The sequence below is a fragment of the Jaculus jaculus genome, chromosome 8, assembly GCF_020740685.1.
Source record: "Jaculus jaculus isolate mJacJac1 chromosome 8, mJacJac1.mat.Y.cur, whole genome shotgun sequence".
Lineage (NCBI taxonomy): Eukaryota > Metazoa > Chordata > Mammalia > Rodentia > Dipodidae > Jaculus > Jaculus jaculus.
The window spans coordinates 135,579,649-135,606,597 of record NC_059109.1 but is presented as its reverse complement, the minus strand read 5'-3'; the positions used below and the strand labels follow the sequence as shown (position 1 = coordinate 135,606,597).

At 55.5% G+C, this 26,949-nt stretch overlaps 1 protein-coding gene across 1 annotated transcript; it reads right to left on the bottom strand.

Moving 5' to 3' along the window:
- Window positions 1-1,453: 1,453 nt before the first annotated feature.
- Window positions 1,454-17,949, bottom strand: Rbm38 (RNA binding motif protein 38). The gene is made up of 4 exons (XM_004663839.2): window positions 17,713-17,949; window positions 16,916-17,039; window positions 16,418-16,472; window positions 1,454-2,676 (listed from the first exon to the last, which is right to left on the bottom strand). Exons 1-4 carry the CDS (start codon window positions 17,947-17,949, stop codon window positions 2,373-2,375), a joined length of 720 nt encoding a protein of 239 aa, XP_004663896.1. The 3' UTR covers window positions 1,454-2,372.
- Between the last annotated feature and the right edge of the window lie 9,000 nt (window positions 17,950-26,949).

Below are 26,949 nucleotides of genomic sequence, written 5' to 3'. Positions count from 1 at the left end.
TCAAGGGTCGTGACTTTCAGCAGAGCCCACACGAAGGTCACAGGCTGTGTTCATGTCATCCAACATGCCTGTGCACAAAGGTACTGTCTCTTCTTCCACACATGTACCTGGATGCACACGTTGCTTCATAGACAAGTGTGTAAGTGTTGCTTGGCAGGAAGTAAATTAGTGATTGTGTATGCTTACACACACTGATGCATTCAGAGTTTGTGTTCCCGATGCCGGCATGTGTTTGACCGAGTCTGGCCATTCCTGTGTGGCAGTAAGACCAAGTGTTAGTGTGTAAAGGCAGGGCGTGTGTGTGTGTGTGTGTGTGTGTCGCCCCAGGCTGTGGGACAGGGGCAGAGGCACAAGGTAAGTGGATGGGAAGGGACTTTGCCCCTCTCTGATCCACAGTCACTGTGGGTCAGGTATGGGTGGGCATCTAGGAACAGCGAGGACACGGATCCCCAGCGTTGCAAGCCAGAGTACAGGCAGTTACATGTTCTGGGTAGGGAGTTGGAGAGGGAGTGATCTCCACCCCCACACAGCAAGGGGCCCAAGGCTGGCTACCACCTTTCATCCTGAGGGCTGGACCTTCACCACCGTGCTGTGGGGACCTAGGCACTGGTGACTCAGGCTTGACATCTGCACCTGGGAGAGTCCCCCACCCTGCCAGCAGCCCCTGTGAGGTTCCTGGCCCGCAGCCAGCACCCTGGATGTCATTGTCCTTACAGACTGGGATGGGCACACTCCAGCCTCTGCTCCTTTCGCAGCAGAGTGGCTTTGGGAGCTCTCTCCTGGGCCCAGGCTTCAGGGCCTTCCTGAGGGTCTGTCCTAGCAGCTGTCACTGGCCGATAGGGACAGGAAATACACTGGTCGCGAATGGCCTTCCTGATTACCCTGGTAGCGTCTGCCGCCCTCCCCAACCCTGCACCCTTATCAGAGGCAGCAAATGTTGGTTCTGGGCTGGGAGCCCCAAGCTGACCTCCCTGACCCTGTGTTTGCAAACTGACACTCCGAAGAGGAGGCCCAGGAGGAAGGCAAACCCAAACCTGACAGGCCTCACTGACAGCCCTGGAAATCCGGGCAGAGGCTGGGCCTGGACCACACTGGGGCTGGAGGCAAGTCTCAAAGCCAAATAAACAACAGAAGCCAGTGCAGGCCCCTTGAGGGCCTCACAGGCAGGAAGAAAAGCCACCTCAAGTCCACCCCGTGCTGGGGTCTTCCAAGGACTGAGCATGCGGGCTTGATGGGGACGCTGCTTAGAGCCGGCTGGCATGCTCTCGATGTGACTACAGCCCGGGTTCTCCCAGGCTCAGCTTGGCGACTCGCGGGATGGGGCTGGGTCTGCCTGTCACTCTGAAGCCAGCAGACTGACCCAAGGCAGCTGTCTGGTGGCCAGCTATCTGAAACCGTGACCCCAGGGCTTCAAGGGAAAGAAAACACCTCAGGCCCTTAGACCAGCTTTCTCTTTAAAGTAAACAGGTTTTATTTTTATAATCAGAACATTCTAATAAAAATATTATTATAACATTAGTTCCCTCCGTCCTCGGGTCTTGACTGGCAGGTGTGGCGTGGAGCACGTGCACACTAGCTCCCTGAGGTAGGTGTGAAGGGACCCACTGCCCAGCCAGCGGGCAGCCCGCTCTGCCAGAAGCACCTGCCACTCCCCTGCCAGAGCCCCTTCTCTGCAGAGCCATAGGCAGCCAGGCTGTGTCCTAGACTGGCACACAGGCAGCAGGAGGAAATGCGGGCACAGACCCTGCCAGCCAGAGCTGCCGCGGTTAGGAGGGTGTGGGGCCTGGGAGGTCTTGGAACGGCGGCACAGCGACAGACACCTGAGAACTGGCCCTGGAGGGGCACCTCTGAGGCTGGTGGGCATCATCAGGCTCTGCGGGGGCTCACGTCTGCTCATGGGGCCCCTCCCCGGGAGATGTGCTCTGGGCAGCCAGCCAGCAGACACTGTCAGGGAAACACTGTCACTGTCTCCATGGCTGTCGCCATCAACCAGAGCAAGACTCTAGGTCAAAAGCAGGTTTGGGGTTCTTGGTGGTAGCTGTTCTTGAAAAACATAGACTAAAATTTGAAATCTCCTTAGAAAAACTCCAACAAGACAAACTGCAGGCTGTGACTGTAAACCCGTTGTCACCCAGGAGAGTCATCAAGGGGGAGGGGGAGGGGAGGGCGGCGCACAGCCCCAGCCCCCGGAGCAAGGCACCTGTTGTGAGTGGCAGGAGGGGCTGAGGAGCCCAGGCGCGCTGAAGAGCTCCTGAAGTCCTCCCTCAAAGCACGAGGACTCAGCCTGGAAGAGAGCCATCCCACGAAAGGCAGGCTTGGGCCTGTGGTGACTCAACCACGTGCTGGTGGCTACCGAGGTGGTGGTTGCTGCCTCACTGCATCCTGTCGGGCTGCAGCTGCGGCGCCTGGTACTGTACAAAGGTGGTGCCCGCAGGGGCTGCAGCCGGGAGGGCGGGTGGCATGGTGGCTGGGTAGCCGTAGCTCACAAAACCGGTGGCCGTGGCAGGCGAGGCGGCGTATGGATACTGGTCATAGGTGGCTGGTGGGTACTGGGCGTAGGCTGGGCTGGCTGGCGTGTACTCAAGGTAAGGAGAGGAGAGGGACGGGACCGGAGCAGCAGGGATCACCACACTGGGCTGGACGATGGCTGGTGGGTAGATGTAGTGGGGTGTCAGCCTGTGGGCCAAGCAGAGCATCAGGGGTCGTGAGCAGAGGGTAGCAGGGCAAGTGACAAGAGTTGGGGACACAGATGGCTGAGGAGAGCCAGGGGCACACACGCGGGTGACACTCTAGCCTGCCTGGGTCCGTTTCCTCACCTGTAAATGGGGGAAGGGGAGCAACAGGCTCCCCGTCCTCCTCAGGGAGGCTTCCCCAGACTGGACTCCCTCCTCAGGCCCGTGAGTCTCCCGCAGGACACACTGCGTGACGGGAGGGGACCAGGGCCACAAGGAAACATGCAGCCAAATGTGCTGCGGCGTGCCTAGCATTTGGCAGGCTGAGGTCAAGAGGATGGCTGTGAGTTCGAGGCCAGCCTAGGCTACGGAATCAATCCCCGGTCAGCCTGGGACAGAGTGAGACCCTGCTTTGAAAATAAAATAAAATAAAATAATAAAAGCACAGGATCTTTGTTTAAAAACCACTGAGAACCTTGGCTGCAAGGGCAGCCAGTGACCTTGAAGACATGGGGGGGGGCCCCGCTCCCACCCACACCTGTGCAGGCCACTCGGCCAGCTTTCACCCGGTTCCTTGCTGGGGCAAACTGGTCAGCAGGAGCAGCACAGGGTGTGCTGCCGAGGACGCGTGAGGACAACGGGTGACAGGGCCACTGGTGCGCAGCAGGCGGGTGACCCCCAGGGACCTGCAGACCACCATGCCGCGCTTACCCACGGCGTGCTCCACTCACGAAGCCTCTCAACCCTCTGCCCAACACAACACCCACTGTTCGGTCAGGAGAGCTGAGCGCCTGGGCCACGGTGACCAGCACTGAGGTCCCACAGCTGATGGCGGGGACCCTGGCAGACCAGCTCCGAGCCCACAGCAGCTGCTGCGACGCAGGCGCGGCCCCTCTGGGCGGCAGGCAGCGCACTGGGATCCAGGGGAGGACCCGGCTGGGTGGCAGCAGCGGGAGGGGCCGGGCAGAGCGCAGGGCAGCCCGGGGTGAAATACTGAGCACCTCCGCGCCTCCAGGTTGTCTGTAGCACCCGCCACTGATCACCTCAGGACACTGCTGAGCAGACTGACCACATGGGACGACATGCTGCCGTCACAGAAGCCAGTGTACAGCTCCTCTCACACCTTCAGGAGTGACAAGGGACAAGCTGGGAGCTTGCTGCCTCCCGTGCCTGCAGGGTCCAGGTCCAGCACAGTGAGACTCCAGAGATGTCTCCCTCTGAAATGACAGCTGGACAGCCCCAGGTACACCGCCCCCTCCAGCAGGCTGTCCTGTCCAGTTCTGTGAGCCCAGCATTCTGTCCTTCCCTCCTAGTGCCCATCCCCGGTATCTGCCCCGCCCTGCAGCCCCGCCCACTGGCTAAGCAGGGATGCAGGGAGCATCCTAGCCCACAAAGAGCATCCCAGCCCACAAAGGCGCTCGTTCCCCTAGTCTGCTGCACAATGGGGGAGCTGAACCCCCAGATAGATGTGTTTAGTGCACCCCTCAAGCATATCTGGGGCCATGAACTAAGGGCACCCATAGGGGATCAGTCGGAGCTAAGGAATGGTATCCAACATCCCTTCAGGGCCAAGTAAGGTGGCTTCTACCCCTGCAGCACCTTAGGAAGAAAAAAAGGAGCAGCTGACCTGCAATGGGGAACAAGGACACCTTACACACAAGGTCCAAGAGGTGACAAGGAGAAGAGGAAGGTGGCTGGGGGCTCGTGGTCTGAACTTTTGTAAGGCCCAGGGGGCTCACACATAAAAATAAGAGCTCTTGGGGCTGGAGAGATGGCTTAGTGGTTAAGGTGCTTGCATGTAAAGCCTAGGACCCATGTAAGCTAGATGCAAAAGGTGGTGCATGTGTCTATAGTTTTGTGCAGTGGCTAGAAACCCTGGTATGCCCATTCTCTCTCAAATAAAATAAATAAAGGGCTGATGGAATGGCTTAGTGGTCAAGGTGCTTGTCTGCCAAGCCAAAGAACCCAGGTTCGATTCCATTCTCTCTTTGTCCCTCTCCCAAATAAGTAAATAAAAACATTTAAAAAAACAACCCTACAAGGGAATGGTGTAGTCCCAGCACTAAGCGCAGAGACGAGCGGTCCCTGAGGCTTGCTAGCATGGTCAAGTCAGTGCTCCACGGTCAGGAAGAAACTGTCTTAATGGGTTGGTGTGAGGAAGACACCCATCAACCTCTCTGGCCTCCACATGCACACACGTACATACATAGGAACAAACACCAGGCACATGTGAAAACATCAGAGCTCTAGGTGCATGTGAGGGGCAGGGGCCCAGCATCCAGTCAGTAACGGACAAGTGACACGGAGCCTCGGTGCAGCAGAGCATGGTCGGCCGCAGGCAGGTGGCACAGAGTCGGGCCCACCTCAAGGAGCAGCGCGAGCCCCACGGGCGGGGCTGCCATGTCTGAGTCCATTCCTCCCAGAGGACCACGTGGGCAGACCCAGAGAGGTGAGGAAGAAGGTGACTACAGGACATGGGCAGGGGAACAGAGACTGGTCTGAAATGAGGTGGAGGGGACAGGTGCCAATCTGCAAAGACACTAAATCTCATACTGAGTGGGCTCACCAGCAGCTTTCTGTAGAGCATTTACCTCAACGACACAGGACAAGCCTGGCCCCAAGCCAGAGGTGAGAGCACTAAGGCCTATAGAAACATGCGATGCAGGCCTGACCCCGTGAGCCCCACGTGGGCAGCTTGGAGCCCTACTCCCTCCCAGCTCCCCTTTTCAAGGCGGGACAGTCACCAGGACACCAGCAGCAGGAAATACTCTGCACATCACATGGGGAACTGACTGCAGTTGGCAGAAGTGCAGGTGGGCTAAGCCTCACAGTGGTGCCCGGCACCCTCCACGAGAACAAGGCGGGTTCACATGCCACCTCTTCACATTCCTGCCAAGACAGCACTGAACATAGCATGCAGCCTGGTTCTCTAGGATGACAAAATGGTCAAAACCCTGCAACTCCCAAACCAGAGCTTAGGCAGGAGGGATCGGAAGAGGGACCTGTACTGGGTGGCAGGCCTTGCTGTCTGGAGTCCCAATGGAGCCCTGAGGCCTCCAGTGACCCAAGCCTACACTGCAGCAAACCCCATAGTGCCTTAGCTTTGGGCCCAGTGCCACCACCCTGAACTGCCTGTGGCCTGCCCCCTGGATGGAGAGCTCTGGTGGAGGGCATTACAGATGTGGATGCCTGCTCCCTAACTGGCAAGCCTGTGGGAGGCAAGGCCCAAGCTGGGAACAGAGAGGTCTTCCCAGAGCAGTTTCCAACCTGAGGAGCCCCTACCTGGCCCTCAAGACCTCAAAAACAACACTTAGCACGTGAGGCTTTGGCAGTGCTGAGCTCAAAGCTTCTCCACACACTGGTGGGGTGTGTGTGCGCGTGTTGTGTGCACACCCACACACCAATGCCATGGCTCCCTGCAAGGCCAGGCATGGCCCCCATCGCTGACCCATCATCACATGTAATGGCAGCTGACGACATCAGGTGGCCTGCAAAACATCAGGGTCCAAAATGGACTTCTGGCTCCACCCATCTGGAGGGCTTGGGCTGGCCACATGCTGCCACCTACCTGGTTCCCAATGCCCATAGCCATCAGGAAAGGGCTCAGCTACCACAAGCCTGCCTTCTCTTCTACGGTCCTCAGGGACACCGTGTGTCCATGCTCTGCTCACTTGCTTTCCGCAAGGGCTCTGCTGGTACCGGTGAGGACAAGTCTGGGATACTTCACAAAGACTTTTGGGGCCACATGACAGGCGCAATGCTATGGGCTCTGCTCTGCTCCAGAAGGCACAGTGCTCAGAGAGGCCCAAAGGGCCAGCAAAGTCACAGGGTACCGTGACTCTGAAGGGGCCCCTGTGCATGGTACCTGTGCTCCCAAGGATGCCAGATGGGGACAGAAAGAGAGCAGCAGCAGAGAGTGGGCAATTCTGCCATGGTGTCCGGGTAAGCCCTCTCTCCCACCTGTGCCCAGCTCTGCAGGCAAGTCACAGGCCCTCAGACCTGAGCTTTTGCACCTGCCCAACAAGGCTCTCAGAGAAGCACATCCCTGCCCAGACACTCAGACTCCTCTGAAACCATGGCAACTGTGCTGTGAAACTTGGGCAATGTTTGCTGACTGTCCAACTACAGGGCTGGTATATGCTCCTCCTGGTACCTCATGAGTATGGTCAAGGTCACAGCCAACGTCCACAACCAGGGACAGTCCAACTACACAGAATTATTCAGCCCTAAATGACACCTGTGTCATGGTGTAGAGCCAACCCTGCGATGGCTTTCTATGCCATAAAAAATGACTGCAAATGGACGCCCAGGCCAGAACAGGCAAACAGCAGGGACAGCGTTAGAGGGGCACACCTATTTCCACGACACGTGTGTACACAAAAACCCACCTGGAGACAGCTGAGTGTCATGATGCACACCTTTAATCCTAGCACTCAGGAGGCAGAGGAAGGAGGATCACCATGAGTTTGAGGCCACCCTGAGACTCCACAGTGAATTCCAGGTCAGCCTGGGCTAAAATGAAACCCTACCTAAAAAATCAAAACAATAAAACAAAATGAACAGACCCCACCTGGCTCTTAGGCAAGAAAGAGAAAGCCAGCCCCATTTGAGGCCATTCGTGTCCAGGGCTGCACACTGCGAACGTTCTGGAATGGCCCCTGCCCCCCTTCCCCAGAAGGTTCTCCAGTGCTTTCCACACCCTCATCCAGGTCCAGGAGGCCAGTGGCCAATCTCCACCTGCTAAGACCCAAGTTGCCCAGTCCATCAAGCGATAGTAACACGGTGTTCCTTGAACATGGCAGCGGACTTGCTACCCTTCCTGCCTCAGCCACCAGACCACCGGATGCCCGCTTTCCCCCACCCATCACGAGGACCTCCTGGCCACTCCGGCTCCCTGCTGTTTCCATCTTTCCAGCAGACCTCTCTGCTGCCTCTTCCAGCCCAGGCCTTCACCCGTTCAGCTAGTTAAGCCCTCAGGGCCATATTCCTCCTGGGCCAGAACTCTCCAGCACCTTCCCGCAGGGCCCATAATCAAACCCAAACTGCCCCCCATGCCATCCTGCACGAACAGGCTTCAACTTGCCTCTCCACCCATCTCCCACCCGAGGTCCCCTTCGCTCTGCTACTCCCGCTACCTGGGCTCTGCCCACACCGGGCCTTGGCACTTGGTGTCCACTTGGACTGAAGGCTTCTTCCCACAGCTGTGCCACTCATTCCTACCCCCACCCACTGCTTTGTTTTCCCTCTGCACCTGAAGCCACCCTGTCATGTACCCTGTACACATCTGTGTGACCCAGAGAGGCAGCGCTTTCCCTGTCTGCCGCATCCCAGTTTGAGACCGAGCAGATGTCGGAGGCAGGCCAGCCTTCAGTCATCTGGGTTGCAAAAGAGAGACCCCCCACCCCCAGCCCTTACGCTGCTGCTTCCTGGGCCAGAGGCCTCAGCCTCAAGACTGACCAGAGGCTCAGCATGTCCACAGCAAGGCAGGTAGTCCGCCACTAGGTGCTTATAGCCCTGCAAGGCTGGATCCCTCTGGGATGAGCCCTCATCACCGGCCAACGGTGCTCTGCAGCGAGCCTCCACCCAACCCCACCTAGGATCCCACATAGGCCTGGGTGTCAAGCAGGAGGCACCAGCTCCTGGTTCTTCTGGCTTTCATTCCACGACACAGAGTCCTGCTTCCGTGCTCCCTCCAACCACTGTGTGCTGGTGGGCGGAGTGAGAGCCAAGTCTCAAGAGCAAGTGATGTGGGCACACACCAGTATAGGGACCCAAGTCCTGAGGGTCTGGGAGCTTCCTTCCTAGCACGCAGACCCCACAGGGTGCCGGACACAGGCCCATGCTAAGGGAAGGGTGACACCGGTTCAGTTTCTCCCTAATAGCAGGACCTGGGCAGTACTGAGCCTCAAATCATATGGGGACTGCAGCAGGCAAACCTGGCCCAGGCGACATGCTGAAGAGATGCCCTCCCTCTGCCCCTCCCAGCAGCCACATCCCACTGAGAGGGGACATGACCCAACAAGCCCAGGATCAGGAAGACACTGCCAGGAGCACCCAGTTGACTGGACCTCACTGAGACCAAGGGGCAGAAGCCCACACTGAGATTCAGTTGCCTCAGTTTCCCTATCTATAAACACCAGAGAGCCCGGCAGAACTTCCTCTGGAGTCTTCATGGGAACACTGTGCAGTGGCATCTGAGACTGGGCGCCTTGTGGGTGAGGGCCACGACTCACAAACGTCAAAGGAGAACAGAGTCCGCAGCTGCACGTCCAACCCCTCACTTGAAGCCACACTGCCAGTGAAAAATCATTAGCACAGCCCAGCAGGACCCATTTCCTGAACATGAAGCCACCTATGAAAATGAGAAAGGCAAATGAGCCCATTTCACTTTTTCTGCTTGGCGGCTGGCTAGCAGGCTCAGCCTCAGGAGGGAGGGCTGTGTGCGGCTGCCTGGCAAGCAGGAAACCAGGACGGGGCTACATGGGCCTCCCGGGAACCCCCTGTGCTGGGGGGACCCAGGCTCTGTGGGGCCCAACAGAGCTGCAGACACTCTCTGTGGGATGCCATCCGTGAAGAGCAGCTCTGTCAGAGCGTGTCCAAACTCCCAGTGTTAACTGTATCCACCACGCTGCACTCCACAATGGCCTCCTCCTCCAAGGCTAAACCACTCTGGAATCTTCCAATGCCTTTAAAAAAATTTTTTTTAATTATTTGAAGCTGGGAGTGGTGGCACATGCCTTTAATCCCAGCACTTGGGAGGCAGAGGTAAGAGGATTGCCATGAGTTTGAGGCCACCCTGAGACTCCATGTGAATTCCAGGTCAGCCTGGGCTAAAGTGAGACCCTACCTCAAAAAAACAAAAACAAAACGAAACAATTTGAGAGAGAGAAAATGAAAGCACCAGGGCCTCTAGCCACTGAAAACGAACTCCAGATGCATGTGTCACCTTGTACATCTGGCTTTCTGTAGGTACTGAGAAACTGAACTTGGGTCCCTAGGCTTTATAGTTAAGGCCTGCCTCTTTTTCAAATACTCTGTAAGGCACATATCTGCGGTCCCAGGGCTTATACCCACAGCCAGGGTCCAGGTGACTCCAACTGTCTCAGGGTGGGTGATTATACTGTCCCCAAGGGGAGGCCTCAACAGCCTGCGCAGAGCACAGACAGGTGCTGGAGGGTGACTTAGAAATGCCTCTGCCTGGGCTCAGAGTGAGGCCCTGCCTTAAAAAAAAAAAAAAAAAAAAAAAAGACCTTGCAGTGACCTTGGGATGACTCAAAAGGCACCATGGTTCTGAGAAGTAACAGGAGTGCTCAGCACTGAAATGTCTCTATCCCACCTTCCAAGGCTCAGGGTCCATTGCGGAAGAGGTGGCGGAAATGTAAGACCCAAAGGAAGGGTAGGACTCCTTACATTGTGTTCTTCCGGACACAAAATGGCCTGGCTATCCATGACCTCACATTGCCTGACACTACCTACACAGACCATCATAATAGGAGGAAAAGATCATGACATCAAAATAAAGAGAATGGGAAAGTGTGTGGGGGGGGGGGGGAAATTAACATGGGATTTTTTTTATGATCATGGAAAATGCTAATAAAAATTAAAAAATAAATAAATAAAGAGAATGGATCCGGGCGTGGTGGCACACAGCTTTAATCCCAGCACTCAGAAGGCAGAGGTAGGAAAATTGCCGAGAGTGCAAGGCCACCCTAAGACTACATAGTTAATTCCAGGTCAGCCTGGATCAGTGAGACCCTGCCTCGAAAAACCAAAACATAAATTAAATAAATAAATAAGAGACTGAGAGGGGGAGGGGATATGATAGAGAGTGGCATTTCAAAGGGGAAAGTGGAGGAGGGAGGGAATTACCATGGGATATTGTTTACAATCATGAAAGTTGTCAATAATAAATTTAAAAAGTGAAAAAAAAAGAATAAAATTTTAAAAAACGTATCTGAAGCCAGGCAGGGTAGCACATGCCTTTAATACCAGCACTCCTGTGGCAGAGGTAGGAGGATCCTGTGAGTTCAAGGTCAGCCTGGATCTACAGAGTGAGGCTCTACCTCCAACTCCACTCCCCAGAAAAAACCATCACCATATCTGAATCCCAGCATTCAGGAGGCTGGTTGCAAGTTCCAGACAAGCCTGGGCTACACAGCAAGACCCCAAGGGCCCAGGTTCAATTCCCTAGTACCCACGTAAGCCAGAAGCACAGGGTGGGACCAAGCACAGGGTGGCACATGCATCTAGAGTTCATTTGTGGCGCCTAGAAAAACAAAAATTAAATTATAAAAATATAAACATAAAAAACTATTTTACTTATCTATTTATTCTCCCAAATGAATAAATTAAATTAAATAATTTTTTAAAAAAATCCAGAATAGAGGCTGGAAAGACGGCGCGGCAGCGTAGCAGTGGGAGACCCTAGCACACCCACATTCATATTCTCTCTTTCTGCTTGCAAATAAATAAATAAGCTCTTAAAAATTGCAGGACATAGCAGGGTGTGGTGGTGCACGCCTTTAATCCAAGCATTTGGGCAGTGGTAGGAGAATCGCCATGAGTTTAAGGCCACCCTGAGACTACATAGTGAATTCCAGGTCAGCCTGGGTTAGAGTGAGACCCTATCTCGAAAAACAAAAAATTAAAAATAAAAATAAAATTGCTGGAAATGGTGGTCCACACCTTTAATCCCAGCACTTGGAGGATCACTGTGAGTTCCCTGGTACTACAGAGTGAGATACAGGACAGCGTGAGACCCTATCTCCAAAAACTTAAAAAAAAAAGAAAGAAGGAAGGAAAAAATAGGGGCTGGAGGGATGGTTAAAGACGCTTGCTTGCCAAGCATGCTGGTCTGGGTTCAATCCCCAGGTACTCATGTAAGGCCAGATGCAGAGGCACATGCATGTAGAGTTTGTTTAGGGTGGCAAAAGGACCTGGCGTGCCCGTTCTCTTTCTTTCTCACATAAATAAATAAAATGTAACTTTTAAAAATAAAAACCAGGGCTGGAGAGATGGCTTAGCGGTTAAGCGCTTGCCTGTGAAGCCTAAGGACCCTGGTTCGAGGCTCGGTTCCCCAGGTCCCACGTTAGCCAGATGCACAAGGGGGCGCACGCGTCTGGAGTTCATTTGCAGAGGCTGGAGGCCCTGGCGCGCCCATTCTCTCTCTCTCTCTATCTGTCTTTCTCTCTGTGTCTGACGCTCTCAAATAAATAAATAAATAAATAAAAATTAAAAAAATAAAATAAAAACCAAAAATCCAGAATTTAAATATCCAAAGTCAACCCACTCTCCCACTTGGCTCAGCACCTGCCATGTGGCCTGGGTCACTCAGATGGAGACCAGTGTCCCTGTGATTACAGACCCGCAGCAGCTGCGGCCCCTCCCCCACCGCCTGGGCCTTCCCAATCCAAGGTCCTTTTTCCTCTACAGCTCCCGTCCCATCCCTGTGTGGTCATCTGTCTCCTTTTTGCTGCCTGCCACCCTTCGGGCAGGGGCACTCTAGTCACCAGCAAAGCTGAAGTACCCTCCAGGCCCCTGTGGCCCTCAGCCCGACACAAAACCAAATACCTATGGGACAAACTGAGCAAGCTCCCTGCCCGCCTACCTGCCTCGGAGGCCAAGGGGGTCAGGGCCCAAAGCAGGGCTTGGGTGGACAATACTCCAGGGCGTGTCCAAACTCCTGGGCAGGAGGCCCTCTGGTACCCCTCCCGTGTCTTGCACACAGCTTCGGGGCTGGCTCAGGCCTTTCAGGAGTCCATGCCCAGGTCCCCCAGTCTGAATGAGAATAGGTCCTTCTGGCTAGGGTCACGGGCACTGGACAAAAAAACGAGCTTTGCAGAGGAACCCAAAACAGCCGAAGCTGGCTTCTGTCAGCAGACAGACAAACAACAGGTGCAGCACGGGTCGCCGCGGGGAGGGCCAGGTGCCGCCCACGCCCGGCTCCAGACGGGCTGCCAAACAGGAAGTGACGGTGGGGGAGCAGTGGGGCCACCCCACAATACCCCGCAGGTAGCAGGGAGGGCATGGGCTGCCGGGCAGACCTGTAGTCTCTGGCCAGGCAGCGCTCTCACAGCTGCTGTTTCTGCCTGGGGGCTTGCCCACAGCAACTCGAGGGCCAGACCCTCATCATCACCCTGCATCCTGATGTCACATCCCTGCAACCCTCCCGGGGCACCCTCTTCTCTGTGCCCCGTGCAGCCAGGACAGATCCCTCAGGGGCTGCAGAAGCAGCGGAGGACTCCTGTGCGTGCGCCACCCAGACCCGGGGCCTGAGGCCGGAGCACCAGTTGGCAAGTGCTAACTTCTCTGCTGGCCATTGCCATTCTGACACAGGTTCGCCAGCCTCCATCAAACCCAACAAGCAGCACTGTTAGGCGCCCAGGCCTCCCGCAATACCGTGTTTGGCTTTCATAAGGCCCTGGTCCCCTGGGCTCAGGGAGTGTCTCACCCAGAGGCAGGCCAAGCCTGGTGTGTGGTGCTCACGGCAGACCTGGGCTCATGGACAGCTCTGGAGCAGCGCTGGCTTTCTTCCCTCCAAGTGCACCCCACTGTCTGTGGAGGGTGACACCTGTCCATCACCCTTCCTCAGTGCCACTCTGGGTGTGCACACCCATGGCAGTGACAGAGCAGGTCTCTACCTGGCTCAGGACCTTCACAGAGGACACAGGGATCCCTGAAATATGAGCACGGGAGAGGTACAGGCTGGGCCAGGTGGCCCTCTGCAACAGCGCCTGAGCTCACGCATCCACGAGCTGGAGCCCTGGGTTGGGACAAGGGCCTGAGCACCCACCTCTGGGATTTGGAGCTGGGTTCCCCATAGGCTCAGGGTCAGTCTGTCGGCACAGTTTGCTGCAGGACATACCCCAAAGCATCCCATGGCCCTGGGAGCAACATGTCACAACTCTGGTGCTCGCTCAGTTCTGGAGGTGGCCCCTGGAGGCTGGCTAAGACCCCAAGCCCATGGTCCAGCCAATGTGCCTGCCACCCAGCAGCCCCAGGACCCCATCCCCACACCTGGACTGGAGCAAGGCTCCAAGTGAGTGGGCATCCAGCCCACATCAAGGTCCCCTTAAGAACAGCTGGTTTTGTTCAAACCACCCCGGAGAGATCCAAGTACGGCCATGCCAGGGACGAGAAGGGTTCCCCTTCTATTCTAGGCCAAGCGCAAGCACACACACTTGGCCCTTGAGGCCAGGACGTGTTGTTGCCTCAGCAAAGCCATGACCAACTGCTCCTCACTTTCCACCCGGGGTACTAACTGTGTCCCAGGGATGGCAGACATCCTCAAATGGATGGCCTGAGCCACATGCTACCCCCCCCCCACCATGCAAGCCTGGGGATGGGCACACGAGGAAAACTTTTCCAGGTACCAGACCTTGGCACCAGCTGTGTACTGGATGGGCACAGACTGTGTGTGAGTCCAACAAGGCCTGTTCAGATGGGGCGAGGACCCAGGCATGGGCGGAGCTCTCCAGAAATATTTCTAAGCTGTTAGGAGGTTCTGACAAGCTGGACCAGGACGACACAATGGCTTGGCCTACAAGCGGGCCATGGGGTCTTTCAGAACCCTCAGGAGGCAAGGAAGCCTGGGAGAAGTGCAGCCAGGCACCCCTAGCTCAGAGCTCCCGGGGCCCCACCTCCCACTAGGCCCTCAGCCATGGCAGGCTGGGCCTTGCTGCCAGCCCCAAGCAGACAAAACCGACCGCTGAGTCAGGCCCAGCGGCCCAGGGCCTGATTGTTTGCAAAGACAAAGGGGACGCTGACAGCCAAACTCTGCATCCCAGGCAGAGGGAGGAACTGGGCGCTGGCAGCTCACTCAGGCAAGCCAGTGACCCCTCCAAACCTCCTGGGTCTCCCTAGGGCTGCTCAGAGGCCTCAGCTCAAGGCTTGGAGGAAAAGAAAGTGGACAGTCCCTTTTGGTCCCTCATCCCTGTTTGGGTCTCTACTTCTTGGCAACCAACAAACAAGAGCCTGAGTCTCTCTGTGGTCACGGTATTAAATGGCCCATGGATCTAGTTACAGGTTATTGTTGCCTGAAGTCAGGTGCACACACAGTGAATCCACCACCCACCCCTACGTTTCAAGGTCCCATGGCTCACAGGACTCCTGGACTCTGCCTGTCACCAAGAAAACTGGTAGGGAGAGAGAAGCCGGCAGCCTGGATTCAATCCCCTCAGCCCCAGCACCGAAACTACCATAATTTTTGGTTGGAATCTCCCCATCTATAAGATGAGGATGACATCAGTCCAACCCCAGAGACTTACTGTGAGGACAGGGGAAAGACCTTTGTGGGGAGTCCGTGACAGATAACCCATGCCAGGCACTGTCCCATGTGGTGGCACCACCCCCATTTTCCAGACTGAGAAAAATGAAGGCCACTTGCTTAGAGGACCCCAGCTGGTCACTGGCAGAATCAGGACAAGAACCCAGGCCACGAGCCACAGAGGGCAAGCGAAGGCCATTCCTGGAGTCCCCAAGGTATCTGTCGCAGTCAGAGCAGTGCCAGGACCCAGGGGGAAGGCAGGCCTGTCCCCTGCAAGCAGGACAGTCTGTGTGCGCATGCCTGCTCCCTGGGCAGAGCCAGCTGTAGCCCAGCCCTGGGAGCAGGCACAGCAAGCCAGGGAAGAGCTCTGCACGCCCTTCTGGCATGGCCTCAAGGCTGGGGGAGAAGCTGGGGCGAAGACACTAAGGCCAGGGTGTTCCCTGACTTCCAGACAGCCCCAGACATCTAGGAAATAGATCCTAGGGTGAAAAGGGGGTTCCATACCATCCACCCTGTTTCCTCCAAGCTCCCGCGGGGGGAGGGAGGAGACCCTCAGACAGGCAGCACAGGCTACACACCCAGCTCCCACAAGCCCAGTCCACAAGGCTGCTGAGGAAAGCACAGCACTGTCCGAGGACAAGTGACCAAGAGGGGGCACAGAGAACCCTCTGCAGACAACGGAGTCACCCACACAGCAGCCTGATGACAAACACCAACCCCCCCCCTGCAACCCAGGGCAACAAAACCCACAGGTGGGATTTGGGCTGTGACAATTCAGAAGTACTCGCTGGAAAAGGAGCCACGTGTGCTCCAGGCTGACCCCATCCGCACAGCCTGCATGAGGCAAACAGACACCACCAGTCACCAGGCTGAAGCCAGACTGAGTGGCAGGTCCGACTGTGTGTCCCTGAAATGTTCTTTCCCCAGCAGCTGCCGGGCTTTGTCAGATGTTTAAAAGGGGAGGAGGTGGGACACACTGCTAGGCAAGTCACCCAGAAAACCACCGTGGCAACCTCCCACCTGCCACAGAATTCCCAAACACCAGCTGACGGCGACTCGACTCAGTCACCTTCTTGGCTCTGGCCTGGTCAGTGGAGCCTTGGGAAGAGCCCAGCCCACCGCATGTAAGCACACTTCTCCAGAACTGCCTACACCAGAAGCAGCCAGACCTCTTCATTCAGAGCCCAGATGGGCGGTCACCACGCCCACCATGAAATCTCACTGGGCAGGTGACAGGGAGCAAGGCACATATGGCCCTGTGAGCCACTCAAGGTCACCAACCAGGAGTGTGGAGTGCACCAGGTAGGTGGGCTCCAAGGCGCATGTCCCCCACTCAGTTGGGTGAAACACAGTAGGCTTCACCCCTCAAACACAATCTCATTTCTGAAAAGGGCCACCTCAGCGGCCTTTCAGATCTGGGAAGCCCCTAGCCACTACAGAGACCCCAGAATCGCTGCCCACACCGGCCACATCCACTCACCCGTAAGTCCTCTGGATCAACGTGGGGTGGAGCTGTTGCACACCGACAGCAAACCCTAAAAGGAGAGGGCAATTAGGGACTTCACACCGCATGGGCAAGGTCCCCGGGCAGTCACACAGGAAGGCAGGACCACAGACACCATTCCTAATCCTCAGGACAGCCAGCTTGTCCTCCCTTCCCAGGTCACCACCTCTGCCCCACCTCTTGTGAACCCTCAAGGCCTCCCAACTTCCAGGCCTGGGGGTTGACTTCCTCCCTCCCCCCCTCCCCCCCAAGAGAACAACTGACAATGGAGGCTCCCTGGAGCCACACACTGCTAAGAAAGGGGTCCAGTTTCCAAGCTGGGGTGGCTGCTCTGGGCTGGCTCTGCAGGCACATGATAGCTGGCTGCCACTCCCGGGCAAGGGCGGGCGGGGGGGGGGGTGCTTTTTCCACCCCACAGATACCAAGGCTGAATATAGAAACTGAGAGGCAGGCGGAAAACAAGCTATCCCTCACCCGTCTGCACGCTCCGAGGTTTGGCACCCAGGTAGGCCAAGTTCACATTGGCTTTGCGGCCGTCGATAATGGGGTTGGGGTCTTTGCAAGCCCTGTCAGCTGCAGACCGGTCGGCCATGGTCACCTGCAGAAGCACAGGGCGATCAGGGGCTTCGGTGGTTGGTTTAGGGACGGAGAGGAGAGAGAGGGACAGAGGGCTCCACCCTGGCGCCTGCCCATTCTTCCTCCTCCCCCAGGAGGGCATCTGGTACTCAAGACCCCTGGGCCCTGTCCTCCCTGACCCCAGCCCACAAGCTTGCCTCCACAACTGCAGCTCCTCCCCTTAACTTCAAGCGCTGGGAAATCCAGCCTTCAAGGGCAGCCACAATCCCTTGGGAGGTGGAGCAAAAAAAAAAAAAATGAACCCCAAGGGGAGCCCCCCTACAGAGCTCGTTCTGCCCCGGCAGGGGAGGAGTCTGAGGACGCAATAGTATACTGGAAGGGAACTACGAAACAGGTCTTCGAGTCGTTTGAACTAAACTGAACTGATGCTTGTTTGGGGCAGCTGGAAAATATGGAAGGGCCGAGGGGCCCCAACACTGGCTGCTCCGGGAAACCCCCGGGGACCACGGGGCCCCAAGCACCTCTCCGCCGGCCGACCCTAGAGTCCTAATTCAGCACAGCGGATCTTCCCTCCACGGAGTGGGGGAGGGGCGGGCGGCGGGAGGAAGGTGGCAGGTGCGCGGCCGGCCGGCGTGCGCCCCGGAGTGGACTCAGCGCCTGGGGCGAGCAGGGGACCGCGCCGCTGGGTCACTTACGAAGCCGTAGCCGCGGGACTTGCCCGTCTGCCGGTCGGTGATGACCACGGCCTCCTCGATGTCCCCGAATCCCTCGAAGTACTTTCGGAGAGAGGCGTCGGTGGTGTGGTAGGGCAGGCCGCCCACGAAGATCTTGGTGAACGTGGTGTCCTTCTGCGAGCCGTGCATGGCGCTGGGGGCGGCCGGCGGCCGCGGGTAGCCCGCGCTCGGGGCGCACGGCGCGGGCTGCAGCAGCATGGGGTGCACCCCGCCGCTACGGACCCGGGCCGCGGCGCGGGGCTGCGCTCATGGGAGGCGGCAGGGAGCGTCTAGCCAGCCGCCCGGCCCGTCCGCTCGCGCTCCGACCCACGCTCCGCGCCCGCGATGCGCGAACTCCGCGCCGGCCGGCCGCCCCCGGGGCTTTGTACTTGGCCCCGCCCCCTCACGCTCCGCCCTCCCCTTGGGCACGCCCGGCGCGCGGGGGCCGCCGGGAAATGTAGTCCCGGCCCCGCCCAGGCACGCCCTGCGCGCGAGGCCGCGGGAGAGCCGGGTTCCTCTCCCGGGCTCCCGCTGCGCGCCGGCCCGGGACCTGGAGGGCTGCCCCGCCTGGTGGATGGCGGCACCTGTATGATTGGCTTCGGCCAGTTTGAGTTAGTATTTAATCCATAGAGACTGTGTAGCAACCTCCTATACTCAAAGGTGAAGTGCTTTTGTTGTTGCTGTTGTCTTGTTTCTGCTTTTTTTTTTTCTTTTTTAAAAACGAACTCCAGGGCTGGAGAAATGGTTTAGCGGTTAAGCGCTTGCCTGTGAAGCCTAAGGACCCCGGTTCGAGGATCGATTCCCCAGGACCCACATTAGCCAGATGCACAAGGGGGCGCACGCGTCTGGAGTTCGTTTGCAGTGGCTGGAAGCCCTGGCACACCCATTCTCTCTCTCTCTATTTGCCTCTTTCTCTCTCTGTCTGTCGCTCTCAAATAAACAAAAAAAGATTTGAAAAAAAAAACGAACTCCAGACGCATGCGTCAATTTGTGCATCCGGCTTATGTGGGTAATAGTGAATTGATTGGGGTCCTTAGGCTTCACAGGCAAGTACCTTAACCACTAAGCCATCTTTCCAGCCCCTTGTTCCTGTTTTTTAAATAAATTATTTACTTATTAATAAATTATATAATAGTGGGCTGGAGAGATGGCTTAGCGGTTAAGCGCTTGCCTGTGAAGCCTAAGGACCCCGGTTCGAGGCTCGATTCCCCAGGTCCCACGTTAGCCAGATGCACAAGGGGGCGCACACGTCTGGAGTTCATTTGCAGTGGCTGGAAGCCCTGGCGTGCCCTTTCTCTCTCTATCTGTCTCTCTCTCTCCCTCTCTCTGTCACTCTCAAATAAATAAATAAAAATGAACAAAAAATATTTTTTAAAAATTATATAATATTTTTAAAGATATAATTTTTAAACATTTTGTTATTTATTTGGGACAGTCAGAGGGAGGGAGAGAGAGAGAGATAGAGAATGGGCACGCCAGGTCCTCTAGCCACTGCAAACAAACTCCAGACGCATATGTCACCATGTGCATCTGGCTTTCTTGGGACCTGGGGAATTGAACCTGGGTCCTTAAGCTTTGCAGGCATATCCCTTAATGACTAGGCCATCTTTCCAGCCCCAGATTGTTGTTGTTGTTTTGTTTTTCGAGGTAGGGTCTCGTTCTAGCTCACGCTGACCTGGAATTCACTCTGTAGTCTCTGGGTAGCCTCCAACTCATGGCTAGCCTCCTACCACATAGTATTTTTTATGAAATTTAGTGGAAGGGAGCCGGTTGTGGTGGCGCACACCTTTAATCCCAGCACTCGAGAGGCAGAGGTAGGAGGATCGCCATGAGCTGGAGGGCAGTCTGAGACTACAGAGTGAATTCCAGGTCAGCCTGGACTGAAGTGAAACCCTACCTCGAAAAGCCAAAAAAAAAAAAAAAAAAAAAATAGTGGAAGGGAAATAAGATGGTCATTTGTAGAACGTTTTTATAAATAAAATAAGTTTATCAATAGGTAAGCAGAAAGACAGATAACGAATGGGCACACCCATGTCTCTAATCACTGCAAATGAAGTCCAGACTTGTGCTACCTTGTTTACATGAGTATGGGGGAATCGAACCTGGGTCCTTAGGCTTCACAGGCAAGCGCCTTACGTGCTAAACCATCACTCTAGCCCTTGTTTCTGTTTTGAGACAGGGTTTTATGTATCCCAGGCTGGCTTTCCATTTCTGATCCTCCTGCCTCCAGTTTCCAAGGGCTGGGATTACAGGCGTGAGTGACTGTGGTACTAGAGATCCAACCCAGGGCTTGTACGTGCAAGGCAAGCCCTCTCCCAACTGAGCCACATCCTCAGCCCCTGGGGGAATTTTTATCCTGTGTGTGTGTGTGTGTGTGTGTGTGTGTGTGTGTGTAGGTAGATATGATTTACTCGTCAGTTATCAGGGCCTCCCAGGTGCCTGGAGGTAAGCCTGTAAGCCTGGGGTTATAGCAAAGCACACCCCGGAACCCCTGGTTAAGAGGAATACCTCACAGGAGATACACAGAATGTGCTGAGTGTGGTGGCGCACGCCTTTAATCCCAGCACTCAGGAGGCAGAAGTAGGAGGATCGCTATGAGTTCGAGGCCACCCTGAGAGTACATAGTGAATTCTAGGTCAGCCTGGGCTAGAGTGAAACCCTACCTCAAAAAAAAAAAAAAAAAAAAAAAAAAAAACCACAGGATGCAGGAGGGAACAGCAAGATGGGTGGGTGGTCCCCGAAGCCCCCTGAAGAGGAAGGCCTACTGAGCTGTCACTGGTGTTGGGGAACCCAGTGGGGCCACAAAAGCAAGTAGAAAGCATCTTTGTCCGCATGCATAAAGAGGAGGGCATGCTTAGAATCAGGATGGTCCCCAGAATTCTCTAGGCCCAGCTCAAATGTTAATGTGGTGCCTCATGTTGAAAGGAAATTAGGACGCATGGTGGCAAATGTGATCTGAGGGTTTAGGAAGTGTAGGCAGAAAGATCAGGAGTTCAAGGCCAGCCTCAGTTCCATGAGCCCCTGTCTCAAAAAAAAAAAGGTGGAGAGGTTTTAAGGTTGCAACAAACAGCACCAAAGCAGGTATAGGGCCTTGTCACCCCTGGCCATGCACAGGAGCCCTGGTCCAGCGCTTCACCCTAAGCAGGGTTACTCCTGGCCCAACTCTATTAGCGAGGGGCACAGTGGGGCAGCAGGCAGGGTTTCCTGGTCGTTTCAACCCTACCTGTTTACCTAGCTCCTTCTCGGCACAGACCCTGCCCAGAGTGCTTCCTGTCCGGCAGATCCGGGACGCCCGGCCTAGCGCTCTCAGGGAACCGGTCAGGGGCGCATCTGGCTGGCCTCCTTTTCCCCACTCTGCCCCTTCCCTCTTCCCGTTCTTGGGTGTAAGTCCATTCCATCACACAGCACACGGCAGTGTCTGCTTGACTAAGGGTTTCTCCCGGCTGCTGCTAGGGGAGCGCCTGGACAACAGGAACCTTGCAGGTTTTGCTCTAACTGTCGGGTCTGGTAAGCAGCGGGCCATCCTGGGACCAGTTTGTTGCAAGAATCCAAGACAGAACACAGGAGGCTAAGAAAACTTCTCAGCTTGAGGTGCCCCGCCCCACTCCAGCCCTGGCTGATCTGCAGCTTACTCTATAATGCCAGGTTGGGCTTGAACTCGCAACGATCTTCCTATCTCTGCCTTCCGGCCCAGTGCTGGGATTAAAGGCGTGGGCCACCATGCATGGGTTTTGAAGTTTCCTCTTGAAAACTTTGCTTAAAGTGCGACCTTGACTTGCCCCTTCCTAAGGGCCCAAGAAGGTAGCTACGTCCTGGCCGCGAGACCTGGGCCCGCTTGGGTTTCCTTTCTCGGGGGCTCAGTTTCCCCTCCGTGATACTCAGCGCCTGGGGCCCGGCAGCCGGTGCGCTGGGGCCGGCAGTAGCGGCTCGACTACAAGTCCCAGCGCCGCCCGCGCCGCCGCCCCGCCCCGCCCCGCCCCGGCCGCGGCCCCGCCCCCCGGGGCGCGCGCGGGGCCGGCGCTGCGGGCACGTGCTGGCGGGCGGTGGGGGAGGGGACGCGGCCGGCGCGAGAGCGGGGCGGGGCGGGGCGCCCGGGGGCCCGGGGAGGAGCCCCAGCGTCTGGACCCGGGGCCCGCCGGGGGACAGTCCCTGCACGCCGTCCCGCCCCGTCCCCTTTGGGTTTCTGCATCAGCAGTCTCTGCACCTGTCCCGCGGCCCCACGTCGCACGTGTCAGCGTCTCCGGCGGAAAGATCCGCTCTTCATCTCGGCACACCAGCTAACGGTCCCCCCCACACACACCCAGGTCTTCCATGTCAGAAGGATGTAGCGACCATGAATGACTTTATGCAGTAAATTCCACTCGGAAAAGTTGTGTTTGGCTGGACTGAGTGGGGAGGGGAGAGGGCAGGGGAAAAAGAAAGAGCGGTCCCGTGCCCTTTAAAGTCAGGGAGCAGATTCAGCTACCATTATTTAATGTCTTTTTAAATTTTCTTTATTTTTACTTATTGGCAAGCAAAAGAGAGAATGGGCACCAGCCCCAGGGCCTCTTGCCACTGCAAATAAACTCCAGATGCAAGAGCCACTTCGTGCATCTGGCTTTACCTGGGTACTGGAGACTCGAACGAGCCTTTAATTGCTGAGCCATCTCATAGGAGTCTTTTTCCTTTTTTCTTTTTTGGCCTTGAACTCATAGCGAACCTCCTACCTGGGCCTCCAAGTGCTGGGATTAGAGGCGTGTACCACCATGCTCTGCTCTTATAAGACTTTTATTTATTTGAGAAAGAGGAAAATATACAGAGAGAATTGGCGTGTCAGGGCCTCTAGCCACTGCAAATGAGCTCCAGAAGCATGCGCTACCTTGTGCATCTTGCTTACATGGGTACTGGGGAATTGAACCTGGGTCCTTAGGCTTCTCAGGCAAGTACCTTAACCACTAAGCCATCTCTCCAGCCCTATTTTTAAAAATATTTTATTTATTTGCAACAAAGGGAGACAGAAGAGAGGTAAAGGAAGAGAATGAGCATGCCAGGGCCTCCAGCCACTGCAAATGAACTCCAGACACATGTGCCACTGGCTTTAAGTGGGTAATAGGGAATTGAACATGCGTTATTAGGCTTTGCAGGCAAGGTCTTTAATATCTCTCCAGACCTTATAAGTCTTTATAATTTGTTTTCTTTTTGTGTTGTTTATTTTGGGGGGGCTGCTGAGGTGAGGTAGGGTCTCACTCTAACCCAGGCTGACCTGGAATACAATATGTAGTCTCAGGGTGGCCTCGAACTCACAGCAATGCTAATAGCTCTGCCTCCTGAGAGCTGAGATTAAAGGTGTGTGCCACCACAGTTGGCTAGTTTTTTGGGTTTGTTTTGGTTTTTGGCTGGCTAGTTTTTTTGAGACAGAATCTTGCTATGTAATCCAGTCTTGCCTTGAACTTTCTACTGCTCTGCCTGTGCCTCCCAAGGACTGGGATAATAGGTGTGTACCACCATGCCCAATGCAAAGTACCCAGGTTTTAGGTGCTTTGTGCCACTATCCTCTCACATTACAAATAGTAATAAAGGCCAGTTACCTTGGAGTACTTTTAGGTGCCAGGTCCTCATGGGGGGGTGTTCCCTATGTTAGGTGATGACCCAGAGACCACGCTTGTCATAACTATTGCATCACTATTATCCATGGGCCCAGTTTGCAGTGGGAGTGGACTGAGGTGCATAGTAACTTCCCCAAAGCCACGGAGCCAGTAAATGACAGGCCAAACCCAGGGTCCCATCTTGTCCCAACAGGATGCAGAGGACAGGTCCCCCTGCTTTGAGGGCTAGACTGGAAGAGTCTCGGGTGAAACCAAGTGTCCAGGGCCACACAGCCAAGTGGGGCAAAGCAGAGTCAGGATTGGAACCTAGACATGGAGAACTCCATCAGTTGCTCATCTCCTGGGTTGGAATGGGGAGCAGTAATCAGTCAGTCAAGGTCAGTCCCAACTAGTGTTTGAATGGGCCCAACAGCACCCAGGAAGGAGAGGCCCTTCATGAGCTCATGACAGATTAGGCTCCAGGCACCCGCAGCCTAGCCCTCAAATCTGTGGGCCCTGCCCCGTGGCCCAGCTGGCAAGAGCAGCTGTCAGGAGCCTTGACAGAGAGCGGTGGACAGGCTGCCCCAGCTGGCTGGGAAGGACGAGGGGCGGGGCTGGCGCTGGCAGTCCTCAGCAGCCCTCCTGCCCCCAGGGGATAATTATAGCTCTCACATGGTGGGTGGGAAGATTCTCTGGCTTGGGAGGCGGAGTTCTGGGCATAGGCCCTGCACCCCTCAGGGGGCCTCGCCAACCCTGCAGCACTTCCCTTGCTGGGCCTTGCCCAATGAGGATCTTCTAGCTTCCCGGTCAAGAAGTCCTGCCCCACTGTTTGGCAAAGACTGGGAAAGTGCCCCTGACCAAGTGAGGGGACCAAGGGACCAGGGACTGAGCCATTGGAAACCAGAAGCAGAGCCTTGGAACAAGCTAGCTTTCTGAAGACACTTCCAGACCCTGGGAGTTAGAACTGAAGAGATGGCTCATCAGTTAAGAGAGCATTCTGCGGGCTAGAGAAATGGCTTAGTGGTTTAAGTGCTTGCCTGCAAAGCCCAAGAACCCAGGTTCAATTCCCCAGAACCCACATAAGCCACATGCACAAGGTGGCACATGTATCTCTCTATCTGCCTCTTTCTCTTTCTGAAATAAATGAAATAAAGAGAGAGAGAGAGCTTTCTGCTTAAGAATGAGGACCTCAGGCAGGCTGAGCTTGGTGGCGCACACCTTCAATCCCAGCACTCGAGAGGCAGATGTAGGAGGATTGCCATGAGTTCAAGGCTACCCTGAGACTACATAGTGAATTCCAGGTCAGGCTGGGCTAGAATGAGACCCTACCTCAAAAAAAAAAAAAAAAAAAAAAAAAATGAGAACCTCTACCAAGTTTGACTCCCCAGGGCCCCCGTAAAAAGTTTGGCATGGCCAGACACATCTGTAATTCCAGGTGGAGACTGGAGACTTGCTAGGGCTCCCACATGGACACAGCTCCAAGCTGAGGGAGAGGCCTTGTCTCAAGCAAGTACACGAAAGAGTGTACACGAAAGAGTGAGGAAAGGGAGACCCAACGTTCTCCTCTGGCCTCTGCACAAATGCTCATGGGACAGGGATGCTTGCACACATGTGTGCCCACATCACACACACACAAACAGCCAGGTTTTGAGTGCAAATGGTGGTGGAAACAAAGGGCCTTTTGTAAAATCCCAACTGTGAGGCCCGGGGCTACCTGACGGCATCTTCATTCTCTCCCACTGCCCCAGAGGATGGCGCTTTGTGGAAGCTCCCAGTTTCCTACTGTCCTGAGCATGGGTGGGGCATCTCGTGCTGTGGCGGACACTTTGTGGCTGTGAGGAAAAGCAGATACTGGTCCTGATGCCATTAAACCTAGAGGACACTTGGAAATGCTTGAAAATATCTTTTCTTTCTTTTTTTTTTTTTCAAGATAGGGTTTCACTGTAGCCCAGGCTGACCTGGAATTCACTATGTATTCTAAGGCTGGCCTCAAACTCACTGCGCTCCTCCTACCTCAGCCTCTTGAACGCTGGCCAAGTGTTCCGTGAACCAAAAGTGTCCCAAATGGTGCAGGTGCATCTGATGACAGACACTGGGGGGGGGCTGGTGTGACTTGGAAGCAGGTCTTGTCCCCGATCCTTCTCTTTGCTGGGCCATAGGGACTGGCATCAGCCTACACATGGACCTCAGTCCCATCTGGTTGTGCTCTTGAACTGCCGTGTCCCTTTTCCCATAGGCTAACGGTGGTATAATGGGCACTGAGGTCTGGAGGCAGGACTGAGAGCATGGTGACATGGGATAAGGCCCACTGAAGCTGCCTGGCTCTGGCTCTTTGGTTTTTCCCCCCTGTGGATGTGACCCAGACTCATAGTGCAGATGTGGCAGACAGGGAAGACTTGCCGGGGTTCTCATGGATGTAGTCAGAACAGCCCCTGCCACAGGGCGTGCCCCCTGCACCTCCCCAGCCAAAGCTGAGTCACAGTGTCCCGGAGCAAAACAGCATCCCATTAGAGGAAGCCCGGGATGAGCAGGCCTTGGACCTTCCATCGAGGCCGAACCCCATGGCAAAGGCACCTACGTCACCCCTTGGCCTGCCAGTGCATAGGGATGGGCACCATGGCTCTGGTCCCTAGGGGCCTGTTGTATTGTTCCTCACGAGGGAGCCTCTCTCCCTTCCCAGCTTCCAGGAGACAGTCTGTGATATCTCTGTTCTTCACTATGTAGCTTCAGGACGGCCTCAAACTCATGGCTGTTAGAAAAAAGAAGTGGAGTCAAGTAGTCATCTATAACAGAGAAGTTAGACTTCATTAGAGGAGAGTCTAGTCATGGAGAGATACCTGGAAATGTGAGGTGCTTGCCTAACACTGAGTAGTGCGTGGGGCGGAGGCAAGTGTGTCCAAGGAGAGTGGGGAGGGAGACGTGTTAGAGAGATTTGCTAATTCCTCCAACAGCGATCCTCCTACCTCTGCCTTCCAAGTGCTGGGATTAAAGGCGTGCACCATGCCTGGCTCAGCATATAGTTTTGCCAGGTGTGTTGGTACACACCTTTTATTTTTTTCTTTCTTTTCTTTTGATTTTTTTTGAGGTAGGGTTTCACTCTAGCCCAGGCTAGACCTGGAATTCACTCGGTAGTCTCAGGGTGGCCTCAAACTCATGGTAGTCCTCCTGCCTCTGCCTCCTGAGTGCTGGGATTAAAGGCGTGAGTCCCACACCAGGCTCTCAGCGTGTCGTTTTGAGGGCAGTCTGCCATGGTGTGAAAAGCACGGCAGGAGCAGACAGCTGGCATCACGTCTTCACATCAGCAGGGAAGAAATAGACAAGCTCAAAAGCAAAACGGAGCCAGTAGTGGTAGTGCGCAGCTTTAAAAGCAAAGGAGGGCTGGCCTGTAACACCCCAAGACCCACCCACAAGAACGTCGCCTCCAGCAAGGCTCCACAAATCTCCCAAACATTGCCACCAACTGGACTGTAAATATTCAAATATGAATCTATCTATGGGGGAGAGGCGTTATGTTCAAACCACCACATTTGTTCCTGACCCCCGTAGAGTCTTGGCCATTTCATGATGCAGAATGTGTTCAGTCCAACGGTAAAAGTCCCCATAGATTTTCCAGTCCCAACACTGTTCAAACGCCCAAAGTCTCATCTGGGACTCA